This window comes from Pelobates fuscus, chromosome 3 (assembly GCF_036172605.1).
Source record: "Pelobates fuscus isolate aPelFus1 chromosome 3, aPelFus1.pri, whole genome shotgun sequence".
In the NCBI taxonomy this organism is placed as follows: Eukaryota; Metazoa; Chordata; class Amphibia; order Anura; family Pelobatidae; genus Pelobates; species Pelobates fuscus.
Genome location: NC_086319.1, coordinates 177,262,403 through 177,277,753, shown reverse-complemented (window position 1 = coordinate 177,277,753; position 15,351 = coordinate 177,262,403). Strand labels below are relative to the sequence as shown.

The window sequence follows — 15,351 nt, the reverse complement described above, 5'->3', positions numbered from 1 at the left end:
TATCAGTCATGGCACCGTTGGTCAGGATGAGCTTCCCAGCAGGTAACCCTCGGTGGTGAGAGCAGAGGGGATGTGTGGCAGTATGGTTGCGACTGGGTAAGAAGCATTCAGCGCTCTACTGGTAGGTTTAGTCCCTGGATCAGTCCATGCCACTTGAGACCTCGCCATCCCTCGTGGTTGGATCATGCAGTCCTAGGCAGTCCTAGTCCGAGGTTAGAGAGGGCCAGGACAGTATGCATTGTTGTCATGCAGCCGCCGTTGCGTTCTGTGTGCCGGCGTGTAGTGCTGGAGGGAGTGGGTAAGGCTTCTCTCTACCGCTGTCGTGGGGCACTCTCCACTGCTTGCCGCTGTTGGTTGATAGCCACCGGCCTCTTTGGCTTCCGCTGCTCCATCGCTGCACAGAGCCTGTTAGCCTCCTGCTACTCTGATGTGTGGGGCAGCTTGTTTGTATGAGGCATTGTGATGAGGACTGCCGCCATCTTAGATGTGTGGAGCATTGTAGCATTCTCCCGCTTGCGTCTATCCAGCAGGGCCCGCTTGTGTGATAACAGGCTTGTAGGGTGCCGTGGTGGACCGTGATAACCCCCAGCGGTCCAAGGGGTGGGGGGAGAGATCTGCGTCTGCAGGACTTCGGGACTGGATGACCGGCCGCGTCCTCCGCCCCGCATCACCTGCTAGGCCGCAAGTCGGACCTGCCTCGGTTAGTGCGTCCACAGACGCCATGATATCCCTGTCTGGTCTTGCCGAGGGTTCTGTGGAGCGGGTAAGTGTGTAGCCCGGTTAGCTTGTTTGAATTACAGTCAGGATTGCTTATTAAAGTCTGCCTTTTTGGAGGAGCTCTGGTTACATGCGACTTCTCCGCATGGCGGTCAAGCTCCGCCCCAACACAGTTTAACTTTTAACAGTGCAACTAATAGTTTTTATTTAAACACTGACTGAATTTGGGGAAGTCCAGGGAGAAGCAACCTGTTTTGTAGTGTTAAACATATATCTTCAGTCACACATCAAGGTAATTTGGAGTCCTCAGTCCTCATTATGGGGCACACATTCTGCTTTAGCTTATATAGAGATAGCTAGAAAGCACACATCAAATTTGATTGCATTGTCATTCTGCTTGCAGCTGAATTCATTTCTAAGAAGTTAATCTAATCACAGCCACGCACACACTAAAATGTTTAAGCACCTTTCAGAGAAAGCTATATGAGAGAGCTACACATGGTGATATCATGGCAACATCACATAGAGCTGCAGCAACAGTGTAACACTGCAGAGGGACTGATAAGGCGGTAGATTTTATTTATTTTCTTTAGCAATAATAATGTAAAACATGAGAGAAAAAAATAGATAAATAAACACAACCTGAACTTACGTGTGGTCATTGTGCAAATCTTTCTTTTAATCAAATTACTTGAGATATAGGTATTTATTGGAATTAAGATATCTCAGAGAGATGCTACAAAAACTAAAATTAACAACTCTAGTCAACCAAATAGGTTTCATATGCACTTTTAAAGTCCATGCCTCTGGTTCTCAATTTATTGACAGTTTTTCTGGCAAATTACATTAAAGATCCTTAGTATTACATGTGTCCTATGAGACCATTCAAAATTCAAAAAAAAAAAAAGTTTTAGACTACTTTAAAAGAAAATTTCCAATGAATTCTTTGCCAAGGAAATAAAAATTGGAAGAGAATGGCTAAACATGCAAAATAATGGTATTTACTGAGCTTTCAGTATATAAAAAAAAATAAATAAAAGTTCTGATTATCAAAAATGAGATTTGGTTACAGATTACAGATGATGCATTGAAACTAGAAATTTTCATTGATCAGTTAACATGCCAAAGCAAATTTATTATTCGAAAAAGAAGTCATCGTGGCAACATTCCGTTAAACCCTGAAAATCTCAACTGAACCAAAATATATGTATATAAAAAAGTAGAAAGCAAAGGAATGTGCCAGATCAACCTCCAAAAGCATCCATGCAGGGTTGAAGAAAAAAAACCAAAAAACAGTAACAGAAATCTAAACATTGTGTCCTTCTACGAAGATATGTTGTCATTGACCTTGCTTCTTTGAAAGATATCTGTAAAATAAAACAAACAACTGGGTGACTGTAGGTGCTAAGTAGAGCTTGATAACATGCTTCTGACATCACAACTTAATTGTAGGGAATAATGCACAAAAAATGACAGACTATCAGAACAACCTTTCTATCAATTCAAATGCAACCTAAAACACACACTTTACTGTAAACAAATGAACTAAATTATTAAGGGGGAAAGAATGGTCTGTAAATTAATAAACCCTTAAAGGGTAACTGCCCTGTTCATGGATTTCTAAGATTATGTTTACTTATCCCTATATTTAACAAATATGTATTTGGGAGGTGTAAAAAACAAACTTAAATGTAGAAATACACAACTCTTTAACCTGGAACTGTGCACCCCCATTTTATCTTACTGCCAATCATTGTTTTAACATCTGTCCGTTGCACCTGGCAGTCAGATCAGCTGAAAAATCAAACAGAGAAGAGGCAAAATGAAACAATGTTTCCTTTTCACCCTCTCATCTACAAGATTTATCATGGTTTTGCCTTGCCTGAACTGGATTGGGATGTAATTTGCGAAAAATTAAATATAAAAAAAGAAAAAGAAAAATGCTAACCCAGTTTAACGTGATTTTCAGTGTTTTATTTATTAATGTAAATTCCCTTTATATACTTCTAAAAAGAGTTCACTGTTAAATGGTTCTAGTAGGAAGAGCCGTTTCCTCAGAATTATTTACATTCTAAAACTAATTTTTAAAAGGCGTATTCCATACGTCTCAGGGTGGAACTAAGATACATATTTGCCATATACACATCACATAGAGAGGGATGAATTTGTTTATTTATACAGATACGTCTTATGGCTGGCTCTGTGGTTTGGAATTGTGTTGCATGCATCCACAGGTTTCGCAAGAGTGACATTTCATATAATTGAGCCCCCCTGCTGGTCATTGCAATCATTGCGACTAGGAAGCACTTCAGCCTTATTGAAAAATGTGCATGAGCAAATACTTTATCATTGTAAACACCTACCAATTAAATTAGTGAACATATCCGGTCACAAAATACTTTACTGTTGATGAAGTTGCGCTACAAAGGCATGTGTGGAATTCCTCGCCCACTATGGATCAGCAAATAAAGACATTTCACAATTGCTAATGTTGGAAAGGTTGCCTACATTAAACCTTTGCCATCAGTATTAACCTTGTGTGTTCCGAGGATATGCCTGCAAGTCCTCACTTACTTCTGGCCACATTTATTATGTGAAAAAAGTGATAAGTGCTCTCTATCCAATAAAGCAGCTATTCACCAACAAGGAGTTCCTTTTACCTTGTGAACAATAGAACAAAACAAGCAAGTAAATTAGGTGGACAGCGCTAAGAATTATTATAATAAAATCATACATACACAGGTAGCAGCAGATTTCGCAATTATGTGTCTTACTCTTAAAAAAAAAAAAAAGGGAAATAAAAGTACAATGATAGTGCAGTATGTTATGAATAATATGGTTATAAAGATATATTCCAAAGGGGCACTCACGTTTTCCAGATTCTATTTTAGGAGCCTGGACGGAACAATCCCCGTCTAAGGATTTCTTTTTGCTGGTATCAGATTCCCAAGGTAGTGCGATTCATCATATGAAAAAAATAAGGATGTATACCAATGGTACAGTACATATGTAAAAGTAGGATAAGTAAATAATATTTGACCTACTTACATTTGCTAGAGCAATGACCTGCTCTAGTGTATGGAGCTTTAGGTGGAACAATCCCCACCTAGGGATATGTGTAGATCATGAACAGCAGAGTGATGGTGAGAGTATAAGGAGCTCAAGAGTGACTGGGTATTAAAACAGAATCTTTATTAATAAACAGAATAAAATAAGACTATTTAAAAGTGAACAATATAGTAAAAAGAACTATAAATAAAACCAGTCCCTGTAGGCAATCCTTAATCTCCACTTGACATGTTTCGCTTACAGCTTTCTCAAAAGTGAATTGTTGATAACACATTATTTTCAAAAAGCAAATTGACTTCTCACTTTTGAGAAAGCTGTAAGCTAAACATGTCAAGTGGAGATTAAGGATTGCCTACAGGGACTGGTTTTATTTATAGTTCTTTTTACTATATTGTGTTTAAATAGTTTTATTTTATTCTGTTTATTAATAAAGATTCTGTTTTAATACCCAGTCACTCTTGAGCTCCTTATACTCTCACTATCACTCTGCTGTTCCGGCTCTACATAGATCCCTAGGTGGGGATTGTTCCACCTAAAGCTCCATACACTAGAGCAGGTCATTGCTCTAGCAAATGTAAGTAGGTCAAATATTATTTACTTATCCTACTTTTACATACGTACTGTACCATTGGTATACATCCTTATTTTTTTCATATGATGAATCGCACTACCTTGGGAATCTGATATCAGCAAAAAGAAATCCTTAGACGGGGATTGTTCCGTCCAGGCTCCTAAAATAGAGGTTTTTAAGCTCTGGAAAGCTGGAAAGGTTTTTAAGCTCTGAATGCGAGTGCCCCTTTGGAATATATCTTTATAACCATATTATTCATAACATACTGCACTATCACTGTACTTTTATTTCCCTTTTTTTTTTTTTTAAGAGTAAGACACAATTGCGAAATCTGCTGCTACCTGTGTATGTATGATTTTATTATAATAATTCTTAGCGCTGTCCACCTAATTTACTTGCACATTTATTATGTGGCGTGCTTCCTGTGAAGCCCTCATCTGCATTTTAAGAATTTGATAGCAAGCATTTTAAGTATGAGAGATCAAAGATCCTTCATTTGAAGAAAAGACTGGAGCTGTCAGCAATGACAAGCCTGAGCTTATATGTGATCGTGTTTGCAAAACCCCATGGGGAAAGCATTGGACTGGCTAAAAGCAGCAAGGGGGCGGGGCCAAACACTGTTTTGGTCAATCAGCACCTCCTCAAAGAGATGCATTGAATCGATGCATCTTTATGAGGAAAATTCAGCGTCCCCATGCAGGGCGTGGAGATGCTGAATGGCAGTGCTTCCTACTGTGCAGCACGGAGTCAGGAAGCATTTCCAGTGGCCATCTGAGGAGTGGCCACTTGAAGGTGTCCCTAGGGGCAATGTAAACACTGACTTTTGTCTGAAAAGGCAGTGTTTGCATAAAAATGCTTGTGTATAATAATTATACTCACCAGAACAACTACATTAAGCTGTAGTTGCTCTGGTGACTATAGTGTCCCTTTAAGACTTAATGCAAGTGTATGCAAAATTATGCCCCATATATCCATTTCATAAAAATATACACTTTTCCTCTCCTGTCTTGCTTTTCTAGTGTTTAAAGGGATACTCTAAACTCTAATATGCCTTTGGCTTTATAAAGCAGTTTTGATGTATTCATCATGCCCCTGCAGTCTAGCTGCTCAATTCCATTGTCATTTAGGAGTTAAAATCACATTTGTTTCTGTTTAGACTGGGTGGGACTCACAGAGCGTACATGAAAAATGGTTTCATTTTCAATCAGACAGGACACTACAGCGTGTTTACTTTAGAAGTTTAGATCTCCTGTTAACTGAACTTAACCAACAGTGGGAGAAAATAAATTAAATAGACTGTGCAATAAAGGAAGTTTAAAGGTTAGATCTCTCTTTACAGGAAATGAGTAGGGAAACTGTAGGTCACATACAAGGGAGGCAAAATCGTGGTTGCACAAAGAGTGATCTAATTTCTAAAAAGCAAAGAATTGAGCAGTGAGAATGTAGAGGTACACTATACACAAGTTATTTTGGTGTATTTAGTGTCCCTTTAAATACAAGAATTGAAATAATTTGTTAGGTGTAGTGTGAGATCCTGACACCCTCTCCATTATATTAACTCAAACAATGATGCAACATTTTTTTTTTTTTTTTTATGAAGAAAAAAAAAAGTCTTTCCTTTATGTATTGGGTACATTCATTAAAATAAAACCCATATTTATAAGATATGTTGAATAATGAGAGAGGAAGCATTTTATGCATTGTTATCTTTATGTGACCAAGTTCTCTTGTCAAGGTCTAATGGCGCTTTTATGAAAAATAGATGCCTACCATGGTTAGTGTGATAACCTGTAAACGTTTGCATTTTTTTCAGTAACAAAAAATAACTGCATTCAGTGGGTGTATTGGCGCCTCAAGAAACCACCTTTAGTAAGTGTGCGTAAATTTAGGTGTGTCCGCAACACCCTAAAAGTGCATAAATATATCAAATAATAATGATTAAAAAGAACTGATTATACACACAACCCAGTGGGTACACAATTATACTCCTCTAAAATTGAATGCAGAATTTCCAGATAAAAATATTGAGGTTATATTGATAGGAATATGTGGGTGGCGGGAGAACCGCCCTTTCTCAAGTCCAAAGCATTTCTGAGCATATACACACACACACCATTAGTGGTCAACAAGCAGTTATTCAGGTGTTGGAGAACTATATATTCTACAATGCATTTCCATTCAGTCACCTTCATGTAAATTGTATCGGACGTGGGGAACAGCTATTTTTTCTATCCCGGTTACATAAATACAAAGAAAAAAATGCATAGATCTCATCATATCTAATGCAGGAGTAGACTATCCTTACCTTTCCCAATGTTTGTGATTAAGTTCTGAAAGGTCATCTAGTTTTGCTATTTCTTTAAGGTATTGAGAAAGTTTCAAGAGTTCTTTATCTTTGTCCCGGTTCAGATGTGCTTTCATGAAAGGTCTGATCTGATGAAAGAAACAAAAATATTACATAATTATCTCTCAAGAAGAGTAGGAGGCCAATATCAATCTCTCAGTTATTCAGCAGTATCACTGCATACCTGCTGCCTTAATCAAGAAAGCTATGGAAAGTACAGATAACAAGTCTAGTCTGCTTACACTAACATCATTTGTTGACGCAACATAGCGACGTGATAGAATTCAAAAACCATTAGTCAATTTGTTTTTTGAAAATAATGTGTCATCAACAATTCCATATTTAATAGTCACTTAAAAAGTGTATGTCATTTACATCTCCAGGTAAATTTACACTCTAGCTAGAGCTTATACTAGCTAGTTAGATGCTCCCAGCCCTAGAAGTTATAAAATAAAGCTATTTAGTAGAGTAATTTCCCCCGACATGCTGGTCTCACTGAGGTCACCACTCCTCCTCTGGCTGAGATCAACAATACGCAATAATCATCCAATAATATTCAATAGTCATTTAAAATGCTTCTTCATGTGCACCAATTGCCATGCTGCGCGAATCTGCATCTCCTCACAGAGATGCATTGACTTAATTCATCTCTATGGGGAAATATCAGAGTCTCCATGAAGACCATGGAGACAAGGAATGTCAGCCCTGCAATCTTCCAAGTGACAGCAACTAGAGATGGCGTTACACAGTAATGTAATGTAGGCAGTAATTATCAGAAAAGGCAGTGTTTACACTGCTGAGACTAAAGCGAAGATGTTTGTTATTCCTAATCTGAGCATTTTACATGCTTCCTGCAAACCCTTAAAAGCCCCAATGAAACATGAGCACCTCACATGACTTGTGACAACTGGGTTATTATTCTGTATCACTGTCAGACTTCTGTCAGGCAGTAAGCCATTCCATATAATGCAATGATGTCATATATTCATAGTGTGCCTTGTCATGGAAATAAAGGCTGCCTTGGGGGAAGTTGGTGCCATGCAGGGGGTATATCTCTGGCAGGCAGAGAGCCGGACTGGCCCCCTGGAAATGCATACCAGGTTGTCGTAACTGGGGCAGGAGGCAGCATGTTAGACTACCTTACAACAGACAAGTTGGACACACACGAACAGAGGGTGCTGATGGACCCGTGAGTTTACATTCTAGGTAAGTGGTTTTCTACAGCGACTAAATGTCCACAAACTGAGTTACTTAACTGTAATCCAGAAGCAAGACTGTTTATAAGCCGCAGCTCTGCCCCTGATATATTCTTACTAGTTAGGAGCTCTCAAGCAGATCCAATGCTTCTCATAGAGAAGCATTGCAGTCGTATGGCAAATGCAGCAATTGCTGCCCTGCATCAATAAAATGCTTCTCATAGAGAAGCAATAAAACCATTTCGTCTCTATGAACATCGTTGCCTTCTGCTTTGAAAAGTGCTTCAAACCAGCAAAAGAAAAGAAGCCTCCTAACTGTCTCATTGACAGCTGAGGGGTGCAAACAAGGAGTTTATGAAGGTGTTAATTTATTTTGAATTCAGCACTTTAACAAAAATAACAATTAAGAAAGAGGGGAATTCCAGCAAGCTCAATTGCTTTAGAGGTCTGGAGTGTTTCTTTAGTAGATTAAAAAGACCGTGGTAGGGCCTATATTGCAGATACAGAATCATTTACTTTGTGCTAGTTCAGCCACGCATTTTCCTTTGGCAGGTTTGTGATGTAATCATCACTGTGATACAGTGATGGACTAACAGTCACAAGCCAAGACAGGCAACAGTGTTGCTCATGTTCTTTAACTATGATAGTGACATAATAGATATAATTTACTGCAGCCATTCAAGTAATTTATGGAATGCATATACATCTAAAATGTAAGTGACATATCCCATGCACATACTCTGGCCAGTAAGTCAATGGATGTTTGCCTAAAGGCTAGTTTGGATTATAATAAGATAATAAATCAGTCCCTGCTAATTGGTCATAGCTTACCTTTAGTCCATTTTGAGGATTCATCAGGAAGTTCCTTCCAATGTCGTCAAACATTATAGTGTTGTGTTTGCTATAATATTCTGAATATTTTCCCCAAATTACTCCAAGAGGCTTAACCTGCAATACAGGAAGACAAAAAAGGATGTTTCATAAATGTCTATTGCAAGGCAAATTGAATTCACCAATAGCTGCCGTGCCAGGTACTGCAATAAAAAATATAGGCTTTCTATGGACTAAACATAAGCAGTCTGCTACTTCTTATAAGAAAAGAAAAGGTTTTGAGCACAACCAGTAATGTCCAGTTAGCCGTCTGGTTGTGCTAAAATTGATGACTTGCAGTTCCTCTTTAAGATAAAAGGCATTCAGGATAACTTCACAAGACTAGTTAAGATGTTGTATTGAGAATATCAACGGAGAGGGAGACATTACCTCATATGCAGCATGTACTAAACAATGGCCAAAATATATATATATATAAATAAATGTTAAAAATACACACAATGCATATCCTAGCTAACTAGAGGAAGCGTATAATTTAGAAAGAACTCATTGATCTATCTACGTACAAACTTTGTAAACATCACAATGCTATAAATAAGATGTTGAATTTGAAATGTTGAAAACTAACTGCTGTATCATACTTGTGATGTTCCATGTATGAAATGTGCATTGATGTCATATTGTCAATGCCCGCTGTCTTGCTGATGCAGTAGTGCAACTCATGTGTAACATGACTAGCCCACTCACCTGAACATGCTGCTTTTAAGCCATTGCGTGCCCCTACCCATGACAGAAACTACTCTGAAGATTCTCGCCTCACTGGCAGTCCCCTTGGGCACCCTTCTACCTGTACTACTGTTTTTGTGACTATGTGTAACACACTTTCTCTTTATCTAATACTGTACTTGTACACACTGTAATACGTGCCATAACCTTGCTGCCTTTTTGTTTATAAAATAAAAATGGTCAAATTGAAGAAAAAAAATTTTTGTATGCCTAACCTGGCTTAAATGGACACTCTAGGTACTACAACATTTCATTATATTGAACTGGTTATAGCACATGCAGTACACTGGTGCTGCCTCTCCATCCATGGCCGAGGCCCCACTGAGGTATGGCAAGAGGAGAGATTACACACTTCCTTCGAGCCATACCAATTCATACCAGAAATGAGCCATGTAATAGGCTAAAAATTGTCACAGCCAATCACTTCGGCTCATGCTAATGCTTCATCATTACCTAAAGCAGCACAGTGCGAATTGGGTGTTAGGGACACTTTAATAATATGAAGCATTTACAATGCCCAAAGTGTAGACTGTACATTTGTTAGTAATGGGCAATGAGTGAGCGTTCTGCGTCATGAATGACTTCAGAACGAGTTTTCAGAACATGAATGGAGCATTGGAGGCCAAAGTGGAAGTACCGGGAATGCACGGTGCCGCTATAGATATATCTTCCTCCCTCACCCCACTTCCCCACCCCCCCAAAAAAAAGAAATTTTCTTAGAAATTATATCAATCTGTGGTACAAGACAAACCGTTAATTATGGTTTTACAGATGTTTGCTAGCTTGATTTCCCGTGATTCTCAGACAGCCACTTTAAAACCTCACAAGAAACACAAATTAAACAGGCAGCATAGGGTCTTACATCAATTAAACCTCTTCTCGGGGTGTGTACGGTGATCATGGCTGCACTGTCCAACATGAACGTAATCTTGTAATTGGCATTTGTACTGACTCCCAGTTCCTAGAAGCAAAAAATATTTTTTTTTAAAATAAGACGTCTGCTAAGTAATTTTAAAATATATTTCCACTTGTTTAGTGCAGGACTAGAATCAAATCCATTACACAATTATCTAAAAATAGGTAGTATTGGTACCATAACAACTACAAACTGGGGGACAAAAAAAACATTAAAAAAAACAATCCAAAATGAATACACCAAATATCTACCCTTTTAATAAAGGAACACTCCAAAACACCTCTAAAGCATATATTTTAACAATATTTTTTTAAGCAAAGTGCAGTGGGTAGATAAAAATATAATCTCATATCAGTCTATAATTAAAAATTAATCACAACGAAGTCAAGGGATTAAAGATAAAGAGTTGTCCCTTTAAAATTGATGATGCCATGCTCTATTGTTTACATCTAGACCTGATGGTTGCAGATGACAGTATTATGTTACTAATAAGCTGTTCAAATGTTCTGAGTTTCCATTCAGCAATGGCTAGTGGGCAAGTGGAAATTTTGAATCCTGATTCTATATGTGATGACTGCTACAAGGGATATGAATATTGTATGTAAAGAGTGTTACACGAGAGCTGCATCTCTAAGTGCCTTCATACGTTAATTCTTTAAAAAGAGCAAGCTTGAAACAATCATGGTACCAATAAAGTTTCAGAGCGTTACCATTGTAACAAAAATAAGGGTATTCTAATCAATTTCCTCAAAACAGAGAAATTAACTTTATAGTTGCATATTTCAGTTCATGCTAAGCAGATAATTGATCTTGTAACTTACTTTCATTTTGGCTTCAATCCATTTCATACTGGTTGCAGCTTAAAAGACAAAGCAATAATTAAAGAAAGAAAAAAAAAACGTGTTAAAACTTTATTTTTAACATATTCAAACATTCTGCATTGACAACTAAAGAAAAAGTTATTCAGCTATTTTTGCGCAAGCTTGCTTATTTTGGTCTAGTTTTTCCAGCATCTTCATAATGTGAGTCGTGTATGTTTCCATCATTAATATACTTAGCAACAGCTGATGTACAGGTTGTACAAGTCCCTCCAACTCAGATTTCACATTCATATCTAAACACACACACACACACACACACACACTCACACAGATCAAAATTGCCTTTCGTTAATACTAATACACAAGTAGAGATTCACCCCTGGTGGGTATGCTATGGCTTGCAGTGGCTATGTATCATTGATAGATGAAAGAGGTGCTTCCACTGCACTGACCAAGTAAAAAAACAGTAACGCAACATGGAAGCATATAGGAAAGCATTGAATGTAATGCTTCTTATAAAATGCAATAATTGTGCATTAGGGATCGACAGATTATCAGTTTTACAGATATTATCGGCCGATATTCTGTATTTTCGCCAATATCTGTATCGCCCAATAAAGATACTGATATTGCCGATAATACATACCAGGACCGCCGGCCCATTACAAACCCGGCGGTCCTTTCCAGCATCTCACTTCAGCTCCCTGTGTAAATCTTGCGAGTCCCGCGGCCGTCAGAGCGTTGCCACGGGTTATCAGCACACTGGCCGCGAGATTTACACAGGGAGCTGAAGGGAGCTCCTGGGAAGGTAAGTAACAGCGTGCTGCAGGCCCCCCCACTGCACAGTCCATGCCACTGGACCACCAGGGAATGCTATATCCCCCCTCCCTGGTCAGGTAACAAGCAGGGAGGGGGGACAAAAAAAAAACCAAAAAAAAACATATAAATATTAAAAATAAAATTATAATAAAAAAATGACCCCCTCCCCTCCATTTTACATAAATTATATCCCTTCAGAAACACGCACTACGTTATATACACACACTACACAAACACACACACTGCATTCATTAATTATATACACACACTATACAAACACTACACACACACTGCATTCAGCATATTATTATTATTATTTTATTATTTATATAGCGCCAACAAATTCCGTAGCGCTGTACAATGGGTATATACACACATTACACATTACACACACACTGCATTCAGCATATACACACACTACACAAACGCACACACTGCATTCATTATATACACACACACTATACAAACACACACCCACTCTGCATTCATTATATACACACACACACACTATACAAACACACACCCACTCTGCATTCATTATATACACACACACACTATACAAACACACACCCACTCTGCATTCATTATATACACACACACTATACAAACACACACCCACTCTGCATTCATTATATACACACACACTATACAAACACACACCCACACTGCATTCATTATATACACACACACTATACAAACACACACCCACACTGCATTCATTATATACACACACACCACACAAACTGCATTCATTATATACATACACACACTACACAAACACACACTGCATTCATTAATTATATATATACACAATACACACACACACTGCATTCATTACATACACACACTACACAGACACTGTATTCATTAATTATATACACACTACACAAACACACACAGCATTCATTATATACACACACTACACAGACACTGTATTCATTAATTATATACACACTACACAAACACACAGCATTCATTATATACACACACTACACAAACACTCTGCATTCATTATATACACACACTATACAAACACACACACACACTCTGCATTCATTATATACACACACTATACAAACACACACACACACTCTGCATTCATTATATACACACACTATACAAACACACACACTCTGCATTCATTATATACACACACTATACAAACACACACACACTCTGCATTCATTATATACACACACACACTATACAAACACACACACACTCTGCATTCATTAATTATATACACACACTACACAAACAGTGCATTCACTACACTGCAAAGCTGTCAAAATGTTATCGACTTAGTTTCATGGCAAAATAAATTATCTTCTTCAAAATGCAAGCATATGGTCTGTATTTATTTCAATATATAGCCAGTCAGCGGATCTGAATGACCGCCACGCCATTAGTCTTTAAAATAGTGTTGAGACATACTTTTTTAAGCCAGCTCAAATATCTAAACAATTTCAAGCCTTCATGCCACCTTGGATACTGTGATATATCAAGCCATGCTTTATACCAAGTTGAAACTACCCTTCAGAGCTCAACAAAGTTAGGAGTCAGAGTGTCATATATCACTCATGTATGCATACACTGGATGTTTTTTGTTGCAGCAAAACTAATATATCTATGAAAAATATAGCCTGGGTCCTAAGTTGGTTCAACCATACTTTAGATTTTGTGGAGCGCTGCAATAGGTCAATCAAAATCTCTATCCACAAATTGATGGGAAATATGTTGGACACTCGGTACATTTAACAAGAAAACAAAAAAAGTATGGTATTGCAAAGAACAAGGTTCATTCTTAAACCTGCCAGACAATTATAAAAATGTTAATCTAACAACTATTGTTGCAGAATAAAACACTTACACCATATTACAATGTCATAGTCTTCATAAGCAGAGGTAAGGAATTCATGCAGATATGGTCTCATGAGTTCTAGCCCAGTTTCAGCACAGGAACGATGATCTGAAATAAATTTGAAAAAACTTTAGAAAGGAGCAAAATTACAAGGTTAGCAACCCATGTATTTACATTTTCTTATCTTAATGTCAAAAACAGAAAAGTTAATCACTGCATCCAATAAAGATATTCACAAGGCAGAAACAGCATCTACGGCTTATTTTCACATAATCTCCCTAACAGAAGACTGTGTAGCTCCTCTTCCACTCCAAACCTAAATAGATGTATCAACTATATTTGATACAACTATATTTAAAACATATCAAACGTTTACATATATTACACCACTAAAATCACCCAGGCAACTTCATCTAAAAGAAGTGACCTGTGTGTAGTGGTCCTGTAGGTTTTAAATTGCAACACAAAAACATTGCTGTTTTGGAGAAATGGCAATTTTTAACCCCTTAAGGACACATGACGTGTGACATGTCATGATTCCCTTTTATTCCAGAAGTTTGGTCCTTAAGGGGTTTATTCGCTATCATACCAACAGCCACTAAAGGAGCTTTCTGAAGCAGTAACCGAGTAAAACCGATTCAATGCTTTCCAATAGGGAAGCTGGATGTGCGCACGGCCCTTGTGAATGAGGAGTCACCGATTGGCTGTGAAGGTTCAGAAGCCAAATGCAGCTTTGGGGGGGAATGGGTATCGGTGCTGGAGGCAGCTTTGTGGTTAAATCTTTCAAGAATGGTTAAACCGCTGATGGCGAGAGTATATGAACTACTAGAAATTTCAATACCACTGGCTTTAATCATTCATGATTCTTTTCTTTCAGGAATCATACCGGGGATTGGAGAAAAGCAGATGCGGTGCCCATATTTAACTTAAAAAAAAAAAAAAGTTATATTTTAAACCAGAAACCTACGGACCTGGGAGCTTAACAGCTGTGGTTGACAAAATCATGTAAAAGGTGGTTAAGCAAGACTATTCAAGAATTAATTTTGAACAACAATATCATTACATGGTTTTATTAAAGACAGGCCTTGCCAAACTAAATTAATTGAGTTCTATGAATGAATTGGGGTGTTCCAGTGGATGTGATCTTCTTGGATTTTGACAAGGCATTTGATCCAGCTCGAAATAAAAGGTTACTATTAAAGTTGAAATCAGTTGGTTTAGATATCCAATCTTGTTCTTTATATTGACAAAAGTCATAAATGAAATGCTTCAGGGTTGGATCCTGGCCCCACTTCTCTTTAATCTGTTTATAAGTTATCTTGAAGTAAAAGTTGAAAGTCATGTATCAATGTTTGTGGATGACACAAATCTATGTAAAATAATATTGTCGGAACATGATGTAACTTCTTTTCAAAATGGG

The 15,351-nt window shown here is 37.8% G+C and overlaps 1 protein-coding gene across 1 annotated transcript in view; it reads right to left on the bottom strand.

Moving 5' to 3' along the window:
* Window positions 1-1,673: 1,673 nt before the first annotated feature.
* Window positions 1,674-15,351, bottom strand: part of UBLCP1 (ubiquitin like domain containing CTD phosphatase 1) — a 45,974-nt gene continuing 32,296 nt past the window's right edge. Inside the window, exons 5-10 of the mRNA XM_063445352.1 lie at window positions 13,941-14,039; window positions 11,252-11,289; window positions 10,377-10,475; window positions 8,729-8,845; window positions 6,663-6,790; window positions 1,674-2,084 (exon numbers count right to left, since the gene is read on the bottom strand). Of these exons, the coding sequence (XP_063301422.1) occupies window positions 2,057-2,084; window positions 6,663-6,790; window positions 8,729-8,845; window positions 10,377-10,475; window positions 11,252-11,289; window positions 13,941-14,039 (509 nt within the window). The 3' untranslated portion in view covers window positions 1,674-2,056. The remainder of the gene's footprint in view (window positions 2,085-6,662; window positions 6,791-8,728; window positions 8,846-10,376; window positions 10,476-11,251; window positions 11,290-13,940; window positions 14,040-15,351) is intronic.